The 21,325-nt window shown below is 38.6% G+C and overlaps 1 protein-coding gene across 1 annotated transcript; it reads left to right on the forward strand.

Moving 5' to 3' along the window:
• The first annotated feature begins 1,812 nt into the window (after positions 1–1,812).
• Positions 1,813–10,488, forward strand: shmt1 (serine hydroxymethyltransferase 1 (soluble)). Its single transcript, XM_088333174.1, has 12 exons — positions 1,813–1,981; positions 3,278–3,395; positions 4,335–4,480; positions 4,602–4,717; positions 5,405–5,565; positions 6,225–6,306; positions 7,180–7,392; positions 7,473–7,586; positions 8,727–8,849; positions 9,029–9,145; positions 9,266–9,376; positions 9,888–10,488. The coding sequence occupies exons 2-12, from the start codon at positions 3,303–3,305 to the stop codon at positions 10,058–10,060; spliced, it is 1,449 nt and encodes a 482-aa protein (XP_088189300.1). The 5' UTR covers positions 1,813–1,981; positions 3,278–3,302; the 3' UTR covers positions 10,061–10,488.
• Positions 10,489–21,325: the final 10,837 nt, after the last annotated feature.

The raw sequence follows: 21,325 nt of genomic DNA on the forward strand, positions 1-21,325 counted from the left end.
GAACTATAACCTATTAGAAAAATATACGAAGCAACTTTAAACGGGAATCCCTGCATAACACAACAGAATGTCTATTAAGAACGTCCACTTTACAGTGCAACAACAAATTAACCACAAAATACTAGAATAAACCGTTCATTTAAAAAAAAAAAAAAAAAAGCTATTCCTGATACATTCCTGATTGTTGTAAAAGGATAGTGAGGTGTTTGGGCGCGTTGTAAAGGATAAGCAGGCCACCTGTATGATGCAGCAGGGGTAAACCAGTGAAAGCTGTCGGGCCCTGCTGTTGAACAAAAGAGTGTGTTCAGGGATGTGATTTTTCCGCTAATTCGCGGAATTCCGCTTTTTTTATCTCCAAAAATAAAATTTTAAAATTTCCGGTGTTTTAATTGGTAAAAAAAAACGATTTCGTCTCGACAGCATGCCATTTGAGTGTTTCCGTAACTGAAATGAAACGTACTTGCGATTGGTTGAAGTCTCGTGTTGACCAATAAACGCGCTTGTTATAGGAGTGTGCCATTGTTCATTTCTCACACGTTTTTGCCGGGTGTTTAAAGAAAGATGTCCGTGATCGAACGCAAAGATGCTCCGCGAGCTAAAGAAATTGATAAGATTGTAAAAAACAAGTTTCGATGGGACTGGTTGGAGAAGGAATTATCTACGAATGTTGGAAAGAAGACTGTGACGAATTTGTTCAATGACTTTATTCGGAAGATCGATCGTGCCGGGAAAGCACTTTGCATTTGGTGTCATGATACCATCGACTATGGTGGGAGAGGTTTCAAAGCTCTTGAAAGTCACGCAAAGAGCAAAAAACACGTGAAAGAACTCCAGTCAAGAACGACAAATTATTCCATCGCTGGAAGTTTCGGTGCCCAAACGAAAACTCCAAAACTTTACGGCCTCCATCCCTTATTGACATCACAATCGGAAGCGGTAATAAAGAGACGTGATCCACCCCAACAACCTGTACCAGTTGCTGATAGAGTCGTGAATTTTGAGGTAGGTGGTAAACTTTTCAAATTTATTTGACAGTTTTCCCATTTTTTTCGAAAATATTATAACGTAATAAAAATGGCCATAAATATTTAACAATTACAATAATAGATTTTCATGTGTACATTACACCAACACTTTACTGTAGGGCCTATACTTATTGTACTTTTTACTGCCCTGGTCCTACCTGGTTTCCCCCCCCCCCAGCTAGCAATCACCCCCCCCCCCCCCCGCTAATTTTCAGATAATTTCACTTTGGTCAAATCACATCCCTGTGTGTTGTGTCACCCTGACCTGAGGGACATGGCTGCTTTCTGGTGTCCCGTTTCATCTGGAGGGACGAAAGCATGACCAACTTAAGTGCTTAGGTTCCTAACTTGTTTGGGCAATTGGATTGGCCATGGTCCAAAAAATTTTACGTGTGTCTTGCTGTCGGTCACCCCTCTTGAGGGATATGACCAAGGTAGATAGATAGATATATTCCAGATACACATCCCAAAAAAGCACTCAAAACAGTACTGTGCAAAAATGTTTGGGGTTTATTAAAAGTTCCACCCTCACTGTGCATTTGATAAAGATAGACTCGTGACTGGCAACGTTCTTGTTTTTACGTGGGAGAGCAAAACGGCCTGGAAAGATGGGCACTGTCAGGCTGTACTTGCCCAAGAGTAGACACGCCACAGAAAGTGTTGCCACTACTACCCAGGTGGTCACGGGATCTGCGGACCTTTTAAAAAACGTTATTTTAAGGCCGTTAACTTGGCGGCTCTGCAGATGCAGTACCCAGTAATGACCACACGAGTGATGGCGCCTAAATTTATAAAACTGCAAGTCTGAACAAAAACAAAGAAGAAGCACACATTGGATTGGTCTAAAACATTGGCGGACTTTTACACCTCCTTGCCATTTTCCCCCCACCCTAGTCCTGCCTCGTGATTTCAGTCTTGTTTTCGACAACGTTTGCCACTTCTTGTCGCCTGAGCGGGTGAGTTTGCCTTCGTCTAAATCTCCTGGAGAGGGACAATTTCGAGAACTAAACTTTGTCCCTGCTTGTTGTTATGTTTTAACTTTTTGTTTGTTTACCTTACCCGTCTGTATTTTAACATGACTGTCCTTACATTGCATTTTAATTTAGCATTGTAGTTAGTTCATATGTATGGCTTGGCATTCAATCTACCTATTACAACTTTTTACTATTCTTTTTTGAGGCTATATTAATAATTACAACTTAGTTTTTCTTTGTATTTATGTATTATATGTCAGTCCACAATAAATACATTTAGCTATTTGTAGTCTAACGTTTATTCAATGTATTTTATATCAACTCCCCACCCCGCCGCCCCATAGTGTTTCAAAGTTACCAGACACGAGAAAATTCGCAAAAATAATTTTTAACTTGGTACGTGTTATGCCAAAACAACGGTCCAAAGTTCACACAATCGATCGTGTTTTATAACAATCAACTTTAATCAGCAGCTTTATATCTTCACTTTATTGCCTTTGAATAACGAATACACCAAATTACAAGTTTGTTCTTTCTTGCAATTGTTTACTGTTGGTTTATCATAAAAAAGTAATCTAAAGCCACTTTCCCCCAAAAATGACGCAAAGAGAATATGTTCAGTGGTGTGGATTAATCAATAATGAGATGGAAAAATAGTCAAGTCACATTTATTTGTATAGCCCTTAATTACAAAAAATGTCTCAAAGGACTGCACAGGATTACAATTACATCATCGCCTGATCTTAAACCAACATGCGGGCAAGGAAAAACTCAAAACCTCAGTGTGAGGAAAAAAGAAACCTTGAGAAGGGGCCTCACAAGTGGTAATCCCCCTTCCAGGATGACCAGGGTGGAATAGATTTAGCACTGAGTCACAGTACACAAACATAGTAAACATCAATAAAAGAGAACACTAGGTAACATGTTGAAATTTGTCCGGAAAGTGCATGATTGCAACGCCTCAAGCCTGTAAACTAGTCCAGCAACGACGCAGCTTTACATCTCTGCCAGCTGGTCAATGCAGGCGTTGACATGCTTCAGGTCAGATGCTGGTTTGCCGACTCGTCTCAAATCAAAGAATATAACACTTTAACCCCTTTATAAATAATTGTTAATGATTACAAATACCTGCAAAGACCCAGTTATACTTCTATTTGTCAAGTCAAATATTGCATAATATGTAGATCCAAATTTTTCCATGGTTAATATTTTCATATTTCGCTATCGATTCCTTTTAAACAGTCATGCATAATTCATGGAATATTTTATCTTGTTTAGATAATCACCTGCAACATTAGCAACTATGTCTTTAACAAATGGATACAGTGTCACCAAGGAGACATGGGATTCACACAACAAGATGATGTTGGAACCTCTGGCTGTCAACGATGCTGAGGTTAGTATTTCTATATATTTTTTTGTTTTTGTTTATTTTTTCTGCTATTGTGACTGAATATTTTTTTACACAACCAAATGCAAACAAACTTCATCTTCAGTGTGATCCCTAATGCATACTGCTCCCACGCCGCAAGCTTTCCGTTTCTTCCGGGCGCTGAATAAGGACTTTAATGATACTAAATTACATAAGGCAGGCAGGAATTTGGGCAACTTCAATTGATTCAACTTGCAAAGATTAAACAAAAATACTAGACAAAACTCACTTGTACTTGTTCTACTTGTACTTCTCTGGTTGTACATGTGTCAAAAAATTATTTTTAAATTTGTATTTTGCATAAATAAATTAGGTCTTCAAGTCATCTTTGTGAAAACACCCCTTAGTTAGTGAATTGTCTTTTTATTTTATTTTTTATCCGTCTATTTTTAACCACACAAATAGTGCTGCTTTTTTTTTCTTTTCTTTTTTTTCTTCTGTATTTTGGAGTGATCAATATAATACTAAAGTAATATCATTAAAATAATGTTGTTAGGTCTTTTATTATTGTTTGTGCTGTCACTCCAAGATCTTGGGACACCACCCTCCTCCCTTCAAGTGCAGCTTTCTAGACAGATGCAACAAATGTAATTGGTCATTTTGCAGATTCTATGCGGCATCCATAAAGATGCCGGACCACATCCGTTCAGGCGTGATGCATGACCATTTTCAGCTACCTAGAGCAAAATATTGTACAGAACATCACTCACAAAAACATTATTGTAATATTTATAAGCATCAGACTGTGCAAGTGTATTTAAGAAATTGATTATGCAAGGTCTCCCGTTTTTTGGATTTGTTTATGGAACACCTACCTCTAGACTTCAAATTTACATGTAAACCCTATTCCACTGCAGGAATTTTTTTTTCTCACATTGAGTTTGTGTGAAATTTCTGTTTCAGGTATTCTCCATCATTAAAAAGGAAAAGCATAGACAGACTTATGGGTTGGAGCTGATTGCTTCAGAGAACTTTACTAGTAGGGCTGTTCTAGAGGCCCTAGGGTCTTGCATGAACAATAAGTACTCTGAAGGATATCCTGGACAAAGGTATGACAATTATGAAAGTTATTGCAAAATGACTTATCAAAAACAATATTGTATTTACCAACAAAACACAGCTTTAAAAAAAATTAAAATAGCTTTCATTGTCACAATGTTCTCTTTGCAGGTATTATGGTGGCACTGAGCATGTTGATGAACTGGAGAGACTATGCCAGAAAAGGGCGTTGGAGGCGTATGGCCTGGACTCTGAGAAATGGGGCGTGAACGTGCAGCCGTATTCTGGTAAAATTCGAACATGGTTTCAAATTTGTCAGGTTAAGTTGCCACGTGGTTCACATGTCTGCTGCTTAGTTTCTGTAATTTTTTGCTTGCAAGTTGCATGAACTCTCCTCAACAATCTTAAAACATTGTTAATATCCATTCATTAATTTCCCAAACCGCTTATCCATACTAGGATCAGGTCAGTGCTGGAGCCCATCTCATTTGACATCAGGCAGTGGCCAGGGGACCCCCTGGACTGATTGCCAGCCGATCACAGGGCACACATACACACACACACACACACACACACACACACACATCCACACCTAGGGACAATTTTAAGTCACCAATCAATCCTCCATGCATGTTTTTGTAATGTGGGAGGAAACCAGAGTGCCCCCAGTGAACATCCAAACTCCACACAGGGAGGCTGGTAGAAAGAAAATACTAGATTATTTATTAGTGTCCTCTTGCTGTTGGGTTGCAACCATTCTGAGATTCAACCACGTGCATGTAGAAAGAATATGCTGCATCTCATCTGTGTCCTAAATATTCTTTATTTTCCTGCAATCTTTGGATTTTACCAATGTGGGTCTAATAAAGTTATGTTTGGTCTTTTCATTTTTTTAAAGATATGCAGTATAGAAACCTGATGAATGCATGGATATCAAACTGAGTAAGATGAAATGTCTATGCTTCTCCGTGTAGGTTCTCCCGCCAACTTTGCTGTTTACACAGCCATTGTGGAACCTCATGGAAGAATCATGGGATTAGACCTTCCTGATGGAGGTCATCTGACACATGGATTCATGACTGAAAAGAAAAAAATCTCTGCAACATCTATCTTTTTTGAGTCCATGCCGTACAAGGTGAGCACCTATCTCTGTACTAGCTCATTATTTGGGTCAATACATATAATTTCAAACCTGCGCTATTCTGAATAATTGCATATATATTAATAATGGCAAACTGCTTAGGAAAATAAAATCATTTATAGAGAAGTATTCAGACATTTACAACACTGTTGTGAGTTTAGTGTGATGCACACCTTTTCAAATGTAATTTGAGATGAAGACATCATGATGCCCCATGAAGTTTCACAAAAGCAAGTTATTTACTATTAACTGTTGGGCAGCTCTCTTTCAAGATGCTCAGATATTTTAATGGAACATTCATTTGTTAAGTGCCTGTGTTACTGTTAAAGGGACACTCTAATATTTAACCACCTAGATGTCGCTGTATTTTGTAGTGCGACCGAAAATAAGACTTTGTGCTAAATAATACACAATGTTCCTTAAAACAAAATGTAATTGAATGGAAAAACAATGTTCACCGTGTCATGAAACATTAAAAAATGTGACAAGTGAGCAAATACTGTTTGTTAATGATGAGTAAGTGTTGTTCAACTCTGGGTTATCATTATAATGGATGTTTGCCATGAAGGTAAGTATTCTTTATTAATGTTTAATCAATCAATTATAGAATATCCGTTGGTGACGAGTCATTGGTCAGAGTTTTTTCGTTTTAGGTGAATCCCGACACAGAATACATTGACTATGATCGACTGCAAGAGAATGCACGCCTTTTCCGTCCGAAACTCATCATTGCAGGTTGGCTAGCAAATGTATTCGCAGCAATTGCATTGGCAATTCATCTTACACATAACATTGACTTTAGGTCTGATTTCCCAGTCTGTTTTTAGAGGGTGCTTGTGGGTGCATAAAACCTTAAAATGCGTGGATTTTAAAGTTGTGTTTATTAGGTTTAAAAAGTGCTTGAATTTTGGGGAAAATGCTCGAAATTGTTGCTATGTTTCTCTACAAGTCTACTTAAAAATGACACCGACACTGCACTCTGGTGGATTCCCTATGCCATTGACAATCTTCCTGCACTATAACTAACAGCAGCACACATTAGTTCGTATGGCTTTGTCTTATTAAGCGTCATCGCCCCCTATAGGTCGTGCGCAAGGGAACACTCTTGCGCTCAACCTATAAGAGGGGTGTTGCATACCACACTTAAACGGGGCGCTATGAAATGTGTATTAGTTTAAGGATTACGGATCAATCATAGACACTTATTATGGGCCATGCAAAAAAACTGAGGTAGCGTTTCCCAGTGATGAATTGAAATAGAAAGAACTTCCTGCGAATGAAAATAGAAGCTACATATTACTGTCATTTTGACCCAACAACTATAGTAGTAGAGTTTTGTCTCAAAAATAAATGTATTCGTGACTCTTTATGAATGCACACACAAGATGTAAATTTTAGAGATATTTGCGGCTCTGCAAAAAAATGATTCCCACCCGATTTATTATTTTAAAGGTACTGGAGAAATTGGTAAATTGGCTTTGAAAGTCTCTAAAAGGTGCTTGAATTTGGCCATGAAAAAGATGTATGAATCGTATTTGTATATTTTTTTCAATACAGAGGATTTGTTATGCATGAGATATTCAGTTCAGATTTCCTATTCTTTCACAGGAACAAGTTGCTACTCCCGTAATTTGGACTACGCCCGCATGAAGCAGATTGCGAATGAGAATGGCGCCTATCTGATGGGCGACATGGCGCACATCAGTGGGCTAGTGGCCGCCGGAGTCGTGCCGTCACCCTTTGAACACTGTGACGTGGTTTCCACAACCACTCACAAGACACTGCGTGGCTGCAGAGCTGGACTGATATTCTTCAGAAAAGGTCAACTCTCTTTTCTCAAATCTTTTCCTCAAATCCTTGGAGTTGTCAAAGATTCGGCTCCATTCTCTTGTTCTCTTCAGGTGTGCGGAGCGTGGACGCCAAGGGAAAGGAGACTTTGTACAACCTCGAGTCTTTAATCAATCAGGCCGTCTTTCCAGGTCTTCAGGGTGGACCGCACAACCATGCAATTGCAGGTCCGCCACCGTTTATTTTATTTTTTTATCATCTGGTTATGTTAAATTTCGGTAGGTCTTCAACTTTAAAGTCATCGTCTCAACTTAAAAAGCCGAGATTTGTCATAATTCCATGTTAGCCTTTGATTAATTTAGTCCAGGGGTGTCAATCAGACAGAGAGCCAAGTAAAATATTTGGCTACAAGTCAAGGGCTGGACTGATTGAATGTTGAAACCTTTCAAAATGACGGACATATTCTGGTGAACCCAATTGAGAAAACTAAAAACTTAACACATATATTCCAATATGATTCGATAAATAAATATTTGCTTACAGCCCATCCATAATCTTTCATTTTCAACAGGCACAAAAGACAAATTTCGTTAGTCTAAAAATCCTCGCGAAATAAAAGATGCCGGTATTTTTCAGGCACCATCAGTAGCCTATAGATTCTATTTTAGAAAATTTGGGCTGAATTGCTTTTTCTTAAAATGGTAGGAAAGAAATAAATAATAGTTTTTTTATCATTCACGTAATGGAATGTTTTTTTTTAGCTCTAATTGTATTGAAATACGATACAATAGAGTGCAGAAAACGTCTACCTCGAGGAGAAGTAACATCAAGTTTAAAAAAAAAACGATTCCTTTTGTATTCTACAATAATAGATCAAGATAGTCTCTGGGCCGTAGAAAACCTTCTCGTGGACCTGACGTGGCCCGTGTAACTGTGACATATGTGGTTTTGACGGTTTGTCTTCTTGATGGCATTGTTTTAATCTAATTGCACAGGGATCAGAAAAACATGGATGTTGGCAAACTCAGCAGATCACAGTAGAACCACAATTTTCATGCTTCCTTTGGCCATTATATAATGTTACTGTAGTGAATTATACTTATGTCTGTGTTGGCTGATCATGATGGCTAACAAGCTAAACATACCGTAATTCTTCTTTACAAACATTTCACTTAAAGTCAAACTCAGTCTTGTGTTATGTTTTGCTGTTTGCTGTAATTCAGTACTAAATGTGCTAAATATTGGGTCTGTATTCATTTGCCTCTCATACTTGAAGTTAAAATGGAAAAAAACACATGTTTAATTTGGTCAGTTTCCCTCATTTAATTCCTGCAATTTAAAATTCTGTTTTATTTTAATATACCAAGGTGTTGCAGTCGCGCTTAAACAAGCCATGACACCAGAATTCAAAGCCTACCAGAAGCAAGTTCTTCTCAACTGCAAAGCTTTGTCCACTGCCCTGATTAAGCACGGTTACAAGATTGTCACAGGTAGGTGTCACTCAACTCCACTGAGGATTATGATTTTCTTTTATAACAAATCCAGCACATACTTTCATGTCCCAATCACCACATAACTCCAACTTTACGAATGTGAGGTTTTACCAGACTTTAGTGTCGCCTGTAATCCAGAAGCCTCTCAACGTCAAATTTCTTATTTGCATTTTGAGGTGGTTCTGACAATCATCTGATCCTATTGGACCTGCGCAACAAAGCAACTGATGGAGGACGAGCTGAAAAGGTTCTGGAAGCCTGTGCTATTGCCTGTAATAAGAACACTTGTCCAGGTATGTTTTAGTTTGTAGTCAAGTATTGAAGGATATGCTATTTCTTTCCGCCCGCCCTTTTTTTCCTAAATCCACATGGTATTCCCTATATAGTACAGTTTGACTTTTTTTTTTATGAAGGGGACAAGAGTGCTTTGCGCCCTAGCGGACTGAGATTTGGCTCACCGGCTCTGACCTCCAGAGGCTTTGTGGAAGATGACTTCAGGAAGGTGGCAGACTTCCTCCACCGAGGTTAGAAATGTGCAGCTCAACCACCAAAGCTGTCATATTGCTTCACATTAATTATAATATTAATTTACTTAACAAATGCTATTGCAAACTTGTGCCCTGTGAATATTGTTTACTTTAAGCTTATGTATGAAATGTTTCCCAAGTTGAGTGGCAACCGCTCTGATAAATAAGGTCACATTATTTCAAAATGCAGCCTCTTTTGCTTTTCTGTTCGAGACACACATTGCTATTTGGCTTAAATGTATTTTATTTACACACTCATTTCTGTGAAATTTAGATTGATTTTGCGTTGATATAGCTTCTTTTTTTCTGGGCAATGCATTTGTTTCCGCTACTTATTTCAGCATTTCTTTACTGAAAGTAGCTGTTGCTTGAAGCTGTGCCATCACCTCTGGTTTTGGCACTTGATAAAAGTGAAATAAATGCACGAATTAATTAAAAATTGTCTAATTGTAGCGCAATTTCCTTGTTAAAACCTACAATAATTATGATTACTTTTCTTTCTCTCCAGGCATTGAGCTGACTTTGGAAGTGCAAAGAAGTCTGGCTCCCAAGGCTACGCTGAAAGAGTTTATCCTGGCTTTAGCTGAGGAAGAAATTTTTCAGCAGCGTGTGAATGTGATCAGGGCAGAGGTTGAAGCTTTTGCTGGTAAATTTGCTATGCCCGGCCTCCCTGAACTGTAATTCACAAAGACTCAACTGATTGTTGCTGTTTGACTGATAATAACGGAAACTGCTTATGACTATTTTGCGTGTTTATACGATTAAAAGCACCCCATGCCGTGAGAACATAATTTACCGCATGTAATTAAACCTACCGTTTAAGACCGGTTTGGCACCAGTAAATCTACTCCTGAGTCAATGTTATGACGTGTCGGGGACAATTTTTGCCAGGGGGGGTCATGCCACATTTATACGATGCCTGGCGCTTGTTGGAACATGTGCCATTTCAGGGGGGAGTATGTTCCTGCTTTTGTTCAGGCTCATGATGAGGCAATGGGGACAGAATTTGAACTGAGTGTTAAATATGTGAAGCGCTGTGACTTGCCCTCCTTTGGATCCCTAATAAAAATGTGCTCGTGCAAAGATGCCATATGCCAAACCGCTCGCAATTGGTCCGTTTCATTTCATGCTGCGATGACGTACAAAACTTTCGCTGTAAATTTTGGGATGAAATCAGCACAACTTCCATTGTCCTTATCCTGAAATGCATGCCATGTATTTCTTGATACGTGACATATAACATATAATTAAGTGCTATTTGGATTGGGCTAGACAGTACTGCAGGAAAGACGTGTCGGACATATGGGAACTTTTATGGATGCTGTTGACAGGTGAGCCATTTCAAGGCATAATCAGTTATCAAATAATTAAAATATGTTTGGGTACATAAATGTATGTGCTTAGTACCCCTAAAAAAATGTTTCTTTGCTTTTTCTAATGGTAATTGAAAGCTTAAAATGAATGGGCGGGTATTGTATTTTTTTCTTTTTAAAATGTTTTTGTATTCTCCACAGCTCATCCAAAGCTGTAAGATTGTATAGAGCATAAGCATTATTTTTACAATTGGCTCACAAATCATTTGTATCAAAGCCATTTAAAAAAAAAAAACATTTTTTTTCTAAAGACACTACAAGTGTTCGCATTATTGCCTGATGTTTTGTCATTCGGGGGCGTTAATGATACTCCCCAGGGGATATAAGTGAATCCAGGCTCACCACAGTGTATCATTTAGTTTTTCTCCAGAGTGCCCATCACGTTAAAGCGTTCAGCTGCGTTACTGCCCATGTGATATGGTGTGGTTTGAATCTTTTTAATACCTGCAAAGCGCTCTTATTGCGCGGGATTCGAAGTCTGGGCCTCATTTACTATTGAGGTTTTCAGAAAAAACACAATGTGAAATGGTATTTTCCTAGAGGCACTTGGCAACTGCACATGCTTTTTAGTTCGGAGTAAGGTATATTTAGTGAAATGATCAGTGATCACTAGTGTGTTATAAGAGTTACTCGAGTCCAGCTCTAGAGTAAGAAAGTATGCACACTAACTGGACTGGTCGAGTAACAAAAATATTCAAAAGCTTAGCTGCTTTTTCTGATAGTTTGATGTAAAATTCAACCAGTGCAAGTCTTGACTTCCAATTGATGATATAGGACAGTAAAACAATTTCCTCACTCAATCTAGTGTCCTTTTGATACTCTTATGTCACATGTTGCTACATAAACTTTTAAGGAACTAAGGACCTTAACTTTGGGGATAAGATGAGTTGAAAGTGTTTCTGCACCATCTTGTCTTAAACGGTATAGAACAGAGGTTCGGAACCTTAGCTCTTTTAATGAGTACATATGACTGGGGGATAAAATGCTATTCATACAAATATCCTCAAGCGTTTTAATTCTGATAAGCTCAGTGTCGAGTTTGGTGTGTGTGTGTATAGCTGAATTCACTCTGATAATGTGAACTATTTTTGTCCAGTTTCTAAAGAGCACGGTCTTACCTACAGTTTACAGTAAAGGTGTCACGAACAGATACCGTTTTGGCTGTATATCACCAAAGAATCCTTTATATGGAAGTTAATTAAATAACGAATGTTAACGGTTGAGGCACTTTATGATAAAAATCCTCAAAACAATTGTACAGTGTAAATAACCAAAAATGTTAGCCAACCACACAGAACAATTTGTTTGGGTAACCTATTGGGTTAAGCAAAGCTTTGCACACACGGCACGCTCCCCTCTCTCATGCAAGCCAGCTGCATTGAAGGGAAATACATCCATGAACTACGCTTGCAGTTTTTTGTGACATATTTACAAAAGCACTCTGCTTGTACCTCGTTTTGAAACCATTAAATACAAACTGGGATGGAGACAAGTTTTAAGTGGTATAATTGTTATGGGACACAGGTTCTGGCATAATTCTTATTTTATCAATGTTATCAAATCATCTAACGTCTCACAGAGAAATAAAATGCGCTACAAAATTCGCTTTTGTCTGAAGAGTAGGTTAATCAGTTTTGTTGAATTTTGTATTAAAATATTTTGTAAGACTCTTTAAAAAAAACAAAAAAAATCCAAAGACTTTGCAGTTACTGTATAGCTTTTTGGGTCTAGAAGGGTACTGACCCCTGGTATAGAATATCCTCTTTGAGGACTAATCATTTTCAATCTCTTACTAATAAGCACAATTTAGGGACTTCCTTTCTTGCATTTGGTGGTACTTTCTGTCCTAACTGAAGTTGGACGACTTCTCAGATGGATGTTAGCTGTTTTTCTTTAGGTCTGAAGCTGTAAAATGAAAGTTACAAGTGTAACTATAATTCTATGAGTTCCGTACAACCATCAAAAGCAGTGCTTCAAGCATGAAATTTCACTTTCATGCATGAGTAGTTCGAAAAGTGCTTACCAAGAATTCACTCAATCGCATCGGTCTCAATAAGAAAAAAATTCCAGTCTCAGCACAGGTGCGCTACCTTCAGAATTTTTTTCGCATGAACTTGAGAATTCAGAGTGACAAGATGCCCTGGGAGCCGTAGGGGATTAATAGAACCGTAGTTACATTTGTAACTTTTGTTCTATTTCGTCCCTAATGAATGAATGAAAACTTTATTCGAACATTAAAATAAAAACAATAACTCAATAACAAAATAATATTACATATGTTCGAAAAGGGGTAGTCAGAAGCAAATGCTTATATTCCCTACTCCATCTTCCCTATTAAATACACCAATTATATAACAAAAATTATAATAATATCAATAACAGTTATGATATAACAATAGCAACAATAACACAAAGTTAACCATTGTTCTAGACGCACTATTCCCAATCTCTCGTATCACTCATACCCGATTTTCTGCATCTCTGTATTCCGCCAGGAATATTTTTTTTGTATTTAAATTTAAACAAGTGAAAAGTTGGACATTGTTTGATCTTGTCTTGTAAATTGTTCCAAAGTTTGACTCCACACACAGACACGCATACCTTTCCTGGTGGTTCTCACCTTAGGGATTATGAATTTACTACAGCCCCTTAAATTATAATTTCCTTCTTTTTAAATGAATAATTTATGAATGTTTTCTGGCACTATGTTTTTGTTGACCTTAAATAGCAGTTGTGCGGTGAAAAATTTTACTTAATCATCTAATTTTAATCATTTGGACTGCAGGAATAAAATATTAGTATGATCTCGATAACCTACCCTGTGTATGGTTCTACTTGCACGTTTTTGGAGGATAAAAAGGGGCTGTAGTGAACTTTTGTATTTATTGCCCCAGACTTCTGCACAATATGTTAAGTATGGCAGAACTACAGAACAATATGATAAATACAATGCATTATAGTTTAAAATTAATTTGGCTTTATTAATTAGTGAAATGCTTTTGGATACTTTAGTTTGTATATGTCTGATGTGTGTTTTCCAGCTTAATTTATTGTCTATTATGACCCCTAAAAACGTAATTTCTGGTACAGCTTCTATTGCAGAACCATCCATTTTTACTTCTAAGTCTTGATTTGCCTTGTGATTACCAAAGAATATTACTTCGATTTTATTTAAGTTTAAAGATAATTTATTTATATCCATCCGTACTTTTAGGTTAATTAATTCACGATTAATACAGGTTACCAAATAAATATAGTTATCATTTGAATAGAAAATGTTAGTGTCATCTGCAAATGTTACTATTTTCAATAGTTTTGACACATTAAAGATATCATTAATATATAAATTAAATAACTTTGGACCCAGGATCGAACCCTGTGGTACTCCACAACAGACGTCAAGGTATGACAACTCTCCCATTTTTACATATTGCTTCCTCCCTGTCTAACTTTTAATCAATTGCAAAGCCACACCCCTGATGCCATATCTTTTCAGTCTTTTTAATAGTATACTGTATTATGATTAATGGAATCAAATGTTTTTTTTAGAGTCAATAAATACCCCGACTGCGTATCTCTTTATCTATGCTATGGGTGATTTCTTCTACTGCATCAATAATAGCCATTGTTGCTGATCTGTTTGCTCTAAAACCATATTAACTTTCATTAATCAATTTATGTTTATCTACAAATTGTTCTAGTCTATTATTGTGAGGTTTCTCTAATATTTTAGAGAACTGAGGAAGCAGAGATACCGGTCTATAGTTTGCAAAAATATACTTGTTTCCATTTTTGTACTGGACTGTCTCAGAAAATTAGAATATTGTGATAAAGTTCTTTATTTTCTGTAATGCAATTAAAAAAACAAAAATGTCATACATTCTGGATTCATTACACATCAACTGAACTATTTCAAGCCTTTTATTATTTGAATATTGCTGATTTTGGCTTACAGCTGAAAAAAACTCAAAAATCCTATCTCAAAATATTAGAATACTTCCTCAGACCAAGTAAAAAAAATAATTTTATAACAGCAAAACTAAATCAAACATTTGAAAATGTCCATTGATGCACTCAGTACTTGGTTGGGAATCCTTTTGCACGGATTACTGCATCAATCCGGCGTGGCATGGAGGCAATCAGCCTGTGGCATTGCTGAGGTGCTATTGATGCCCAGGATGCTTCGATAGCGGCCTTCAGCTCATTTGCATTTGTAGGTCTGGTGTCTTTCATCTTCTTCTTAACTATACCCCACAAATTCTCAATGGGGTTCAGGTCAGGGGAATTAGCAGGCCAATCAAGGACAGTGATGCCATGGTCAGTGCACCAGTTACTGGTGGTTTTGGCACTGTGGGCAGGTGCCAGATCATGCTGGAAAATGAAATCCTCATCTCCATAGAGCTTTTCAGCAGATGGAAGCATGTAGTGCTCTAAAATCTCTTGGTACACAGTTGCATTTACTCTGGACTTGATGAAACACAGTGGACCAACACCAGCAGCTGACATGGCTCCCCAAACCATTGCTGACTGTGGGAACTTCACACTGGATTTCAAGCAACTTGGATTTTGCTCCTCTCCAGCCTTTCTCCAGACTCTGGCGCCTTGACTTCCAAATGAAATGCAAAACTTGCTTTCGTCTGAAAAGAGGACTTTGGACCACTCTGCAACTGTCCAGTGCTTCTTCTCCATAGCCCAAGTCAGACGCTTCTTCCGTTGTCTTGAGTTCAGAAGTGGCTTGACCATGGGAATACGGCTATTGTAGCCCATTTCCCGGACACGTCTGTGAACTGTGGCTTTTGATACCTGGACTCCAGCTTCAGCCCACTGTCTTTGAAGCTCCCCCAAATTCTGGAAGCGGCTCTTCTTCACAATTTTGTTAAGGCTGCGGTCATCTCTCCTGGTTGTGCAGCGTTTCCGGCCACATTTTTCCCTTCCAACAGACTTTTTGTGGATATGCTTTGAAACTGCACTCTGTGAACAGCCTGCTCTTTGAGAAATTTCTTTTTGTGTCTTACCCTCCTGATGGAGGGTATCAATGATGGTCCTCTGGACAGCAGACAGATCAGCAGTCTTCCCCATACTTGTGATTTAGTTTACTGAACCAAGCTGAGTGTTTTTAAGGCTCAGGAAACCCTCGCAAGGTGTTTCGAGTTAATTAGATGATTCAGGTGATTAGTTGAATAGCCTACTTGTATACTTTTTCATGATATTCTAATATTTTGAGATAGGATTTTTGAGTTTTCTTAAGCTGTAAGCCAAATTCAGCAGTTTTCAAATAATAAAAGGCTTGAAATAGTTCAGTTGATGTGTAATGAATCCAGAATGTATGACATTTTTATTTTTTTAATTGCATTACAGAAAATAAAGAACTTTATCACAATATTCTAATTTTTTGAGACAGTCCAGTATATTGGTATAACTTTTGCTATTTTCAATTGATTTGGAAATTTGCCTGTTAGAAATGGTAGATTACATATGTGGGTCAATGGTTTCACAATGCTACTTATAATTTGCTTAACTAGTACCATATCAATGTCAAAACAATCCATAGATGTTTTGTTTTTACAGTTGTTAACCACGTCTAAGATTTCTGATTCCGTAACCCCAGATGAAAACATGGTCTTGGAGTTCATTTTTATCAGTGACTCAAATTGTTTACTACTGCACTCTGGGATATTTGCAGCTAGCTGTGGTCCAACATTTACAAAATAACTATTGAAATTCTCCACAACTTGATTTAAATGATAATTTTTACTGTTTTTATCAATAAAATAGTTTGGATATGCATTACTTACATTCTTTCTTTTTATTATACTATTTAATATACCCCAGATGACCACCAGATGCAGGGATTTAAGCACGGAAAGCTTCCCCTGGATGAATTACAACGCCGAGCGGCGTGGTGGGAGGTCACATCGATGAATTCGAACTTGGTAAAAGTGCAGGGCGGCCCAGCAAATGGCAATGGCCTGGTAGAATGAGAGCGCATCCCTGAAGGCAGAAGTCGGCACAGGCAACATAATACGGACACCAGTCCCCACAATTTAGCAGGAGAAACAGCGCAACGCAAGCATGGGGCACAAAAGCCCCACTGAGAGAAATGGGGTCCGGGAGCAACTCTGGGACGAAGGCAGCAGCAATATGCGAGCAATGTCCAAGCTGATAAGGCATAGGGCTTGCGCTTACGTTCTCCATGCAAAACCGAGGCGAGCAAGAGTGAACCCCTACGTGAAACCCACTGAAAGGCTGCCTAAGCTAGTGGCACAAAGTGAGGCCCACCGGCAATAGCGGAAGACCCCAAGATGGGACACGATGAGCAGCACTGGGCAGAGCCGCTGTGTGTCTCCGACCGAGCAGAAAACACACCCTGCGCACAACCACCAAGTGCTGAACCAGGCCCCTTAGAGGCTAAACATGAGCACAGACGGTGTGAGTTGAGACACCAATCTGCACCGCTTGACCGTCGAGGACATCCGGACTAGTTTCGCACCTTCATCGAAGCACAGTCCACCTCATGGTGCTTTGTTTTGGTATTGGTGTGACGTTAAGGGGGAATTCTAATAAATTACAAATACATAACTTTTCGGTCTAAATGGTGCCAGATTCCAATTTATTTCTTACTTTGTTTTGATTTCTTATTGTTTTATTTTGTGTTCTGCTCAAATTTCTTCTGTATGATTAGTAAAAGAAAACTCCATAAGTCTGAGAGTGAACGGTTCCTGGTTAAAATATATTTAACTATCATAAAACAGCAAGTCAGAAGCCAAGTCATAATGGGGGCAGGTCACAAAACCCTAGACAGCCTTCTAGCCTTCTACGCCAATAACTTCAAGCCAAAGATTGCGGCATGCACCCGCCGTGTGAGAAAATAAAAAGGTAGAGCACCTGTGATGGTACTGGATTTTACGATGGAGTGACTAATATATGGTTTGCTTTTCCCAAACTGCGCATGCGCGAATATAAAATTTAGTGCTTGAAGCACCCCCTATGGCGGTCAGTAGGGACAAAATAGACCTGGAAACTACAGGTCATCCACCAAACTCTTCCTCATCTTTATAGCTTTGTGGAACGGCGTATAGACTATGAGCAAGGAATAGGACCAGATGAGTGTTTGTTACGGGTGGCACGGCAATTGGGTGGTTAGCATGCAGCCCCATGTTGCGTAGATCCAGGGTTCAATTCCAGCTACTGCAGCCTTCCCATGGGGGGTTTGCATGTTCTCCCCGTGCTTGCATGAGTTTCCTCCGGGCTGTCCGATTTCCTCCCACATTCCAAACACATGCATGTCAGGTTAATTGGCCGGTCTAAATTGTCCATAGGTGTGACTCAGTGAATGAGTTGTCTGTCTCTGTGTGCCCCGCGACAGTTCATGGTTTCCACTACCTGAAGATAGCTGGAAGGGGCTCCGGCTCCCCTTGCAACCCTTCCAAGGATAAGCGGTGCAGAAAATAGAAGGATGGAGTGTTGGTTGTAGTTAATTTTGTCATCTACTGTGGATATAAGATATCACAAATTGCTTGGAATGTGGTCTTTTTGGTTAAGTTGAAGTTATTTACATCAGTTAAGTGTCTTTGCGTGAACTGTTGTATTCTCTCCAGTTCTTTTTGGGATATTAAGTCATTAGGTTAGGCATTAAGTTGGCATTTTAAAAACCATCTGCATCCTGGATTGGTGTTCCTGCTCTTCATTGAAGTTGAAAATTGAATGTGGCATCTACCCATCTGTAACTTGTAGCATCTGGTTTTGCAGTGCGAGTATGTTAGTCTGAGGGTTGCTATATGTGATGGCCAGGAATGTTCTACCATTGTAATCTTTGCTAAATGACTGGACCCCGAAATGCAGGCAAGTGAGGCAGGAGAGATTTTACAGAGTTCATTGGAAGCTGAATGCAAGTGGTGCAGGCAGGGAGCAGGCTGTTTGGAATCAGGAACTCAGTAGGACAGGAACCATCTCTGGGGAGAGAAGGAGCAACCGTTAAGAATAAAAGTCATGGCAAGAAAATCTTGAACAGCGCCGCGTATAAGGATGGGATTTTAAAATACCATCAGGACAGAATTTACTCACAGAGATCTGCTGCAACAACCAAGCTTGTGTAGTTTGTTGATGAGATGATTAGAGGCGGGTGTGCCCCGGCAGAGCAGCAGCCAGACACGCCCCCTCCCTCACAGTACCTGCAGTAAAACAGAGAGAGGAGCACGAAACACAAAGAAAAACTAAGAACATATGAGCCATAGAGATAATCCTGATATTTTTGGGGTTGCTGTCCACTTGAAGGTAATTCTACTCAAAGACTCAACTGCATGTTTTTGGCCTTGTGTTTGACATAGAGGGCATCTAATCCTGAAGTACTTGCGTTCATATGTAAAGAATACGTTTATTTGTGATCAGCAAAGTCTACTACTGGACAGTTTTCCTTATGTCAAATATCTGGTGACAAAGGTTCATTTGACATTGTGGTAATTGGCTTCCACTTTAGTGTGTACATATTTCTGTAAGGGTGGATACCCAACTGTAAGTTGGTTGAGTGGTTTCATAACTTTAAAAAAGATCTTTATGAATATGTGATTGCAAAGTGAATTATATTTATTGAATTCAAAATCTGTTTCGGTGGTTTATGATTCGACGAGCATATATTGCTCATGACTTCCTACCCAGATTAATTCGACATAGCATCATATTGTCTAGCATTTATCATGAAGAAAGCAATACCCTAAACCTGTTTTAATTGTAGCTTTAAATTTTTGATTTTTCAGTTTATTGATATGGATAATGATGGACCAGTCCAGAAGGAAAACCGTAGAGACACACAAATAAATAATGCACCTGTTTGATACTAAGAAACTATATGTGTTCAAATGACAAGGAAAATTGAATCATACAAAAGAATAAAAAGACATTGTTGACACAAGCCCTCGCAGTCTTCGAAAACAGGATCGGGGAAAGAAATTCGATAGAAAATAAGAAATCATTGATCCAGAAACCTGTGGTTAAGATTATCAACTCATTTAAATGACCGGGAATTCTTTCATCACATGTCAGTAGTGAAATATTATTTGCCCCTGCACCAAAAACTGTTTGTTGTGAAATATTTACTTAGTTTACCTCACGGGAAGCAAAAGGTATGTTATCGAAAGATTTTGTTGAGAAGGATGGCGGACCAGGTCTGGGCCACATAGCGTCTGTCTTCTGGAAAACAATGAAAAGGTAGTGCTCTCTTGAAGGGAGAATCTAATCTTTGAGGTCAAACTAAAGGTTTGAATTGTCAAACATGGGGGGTTTATCACCTCGTTTTTGTTCATTGGACACTTTGATAGCATGTAATTCTGCTATGATTGTCTTTGGTATGAGTGTGATTGTATGATCAGACTTGTTTTTCATGATGAGTTGAATGCAACCTTGGCACTTGGACGGCAATGTTTCTAGTCCATTTGTGATATATGATCAAATAGAATTTTTTTTAAGAACTTTACGGGAATAAATTGCCATTCAAAGTGCTCTCTAAAATTCAGTGTAAAACAATAAAACGATCAAATCCCCATCAAACAACCCAAAACACCTAATATACAGACGCACACAATGGTTAAAATAAAAAAACAACATATGGTAATAAAAATGAAATATGATTATAGCAAGGCAAAGACTAACCAAGGGAAGAGAGGGACCTGAGGGAGGCTTATCCACACTGAATGCCATCTAACTACAGTCCTACCAAAGGACATGCAACCATAATTTCTAAAAGGTGTCTGTGAATTAGAAACAAAACCAGTTCTTAACAAAGAGATGCCCCAGGGAAAGAGGAATATGCTGGTGCCTCAACTTTAACCCAATTTCCAGTTGTTGGTCTTCCACATAAACCTGATCCTTCCAGCACTTTTGAATGCTAAACATAAATATTTTCACAGTTGGGAGCATATACTTTTACACTCTCCATGGTTTGAGGCAACAGAGGTTTTTTTTTGTAGCTGACTATATTTTTGCAGCCATAAGGAAGTGGCTCTTGATTGGTGACATTTGGAGTCTGCTCATATTCCTCATAGAAAAAAGTGTTGGTGCCTATAAATTATGAGTTGAAACTTACTTTGGGAACAATTAAAGCTAAGCTTGGCACCTCAATATTACCACCTAGTGAACTTTTTGGAAAGCTGATTGTCAACGTAACCAAGATAACTCTGGCCATTTGCTCCCTCTACTTCCAGCAAGTTGTTCCAAGTCATGGACAGGTAAGTCAGACAGATTATTTTCATAGTGTGCTACAGAGTGTTTCCCCAATGAATTTTGTGAGACCCTGGTGGATGGACAGTCTTGGGTCTCAAACTTGCCGCCCATGGGATGATAGTTTGACCTACTGGTTATGTATATTAAAGTTTAAAGGGACATTGTTATTTAGCACCTCCAAGTGGTAGAAAAAAATAATTTCAAATACCAATATCGAGTAAAAAAAATGGGATGGCACAGCAGCTGAATTGTTAGTGCGTCCGCGGCACAGTTCTGAGGTCATGGGTTCAAATCCAGCTACCAGCCTGCCTGTGCGGAGTTTGCAAGTTCTCCCCGTGCTTGCATGGGTTTTCCTCTG

This window comes from Urocampus carinirostris, chromosome 1 (assembly GCF_059441175.1).
Source record: "Urocampus carinirostris isolate Australia breed hairy pipefish chromosome 1, RoL_Ucar_1.0, whole genome shotgun sequence".
Taxonomy (NCBI): domain Eukaryota; kingdom Metazoa; phylum Chordata; class Actinopteri; order Syngnathiformes; family Syngnathidae; genus Urocampus; species Urocampus carinirostris.

Excerpts from the sequence above, each read along its gene's own strand:
- shmt1 (XM_088333174.1), top strand. The coding sequence starts at position 3,303 with ATGTCTTTAACAAATGGATACAGTGTCACCAAGGAGACATGGGATTCA. Across the intron at positions 4,481-4,601 it reads GAAGGATATCCTGGACAAAG|GTATTATGGTGGCACTGAGC; the intron begins GTATGACAATTA and ends TTCTCTTTGCAG. Across the intron at positions 7,587-8,726 it reads GCACAACCATGCAATTGCAG|GTGTTGCAGTCGCGCTTAAA; the intron begins GTCCGCCACCGT and ends TAATATACCAAG.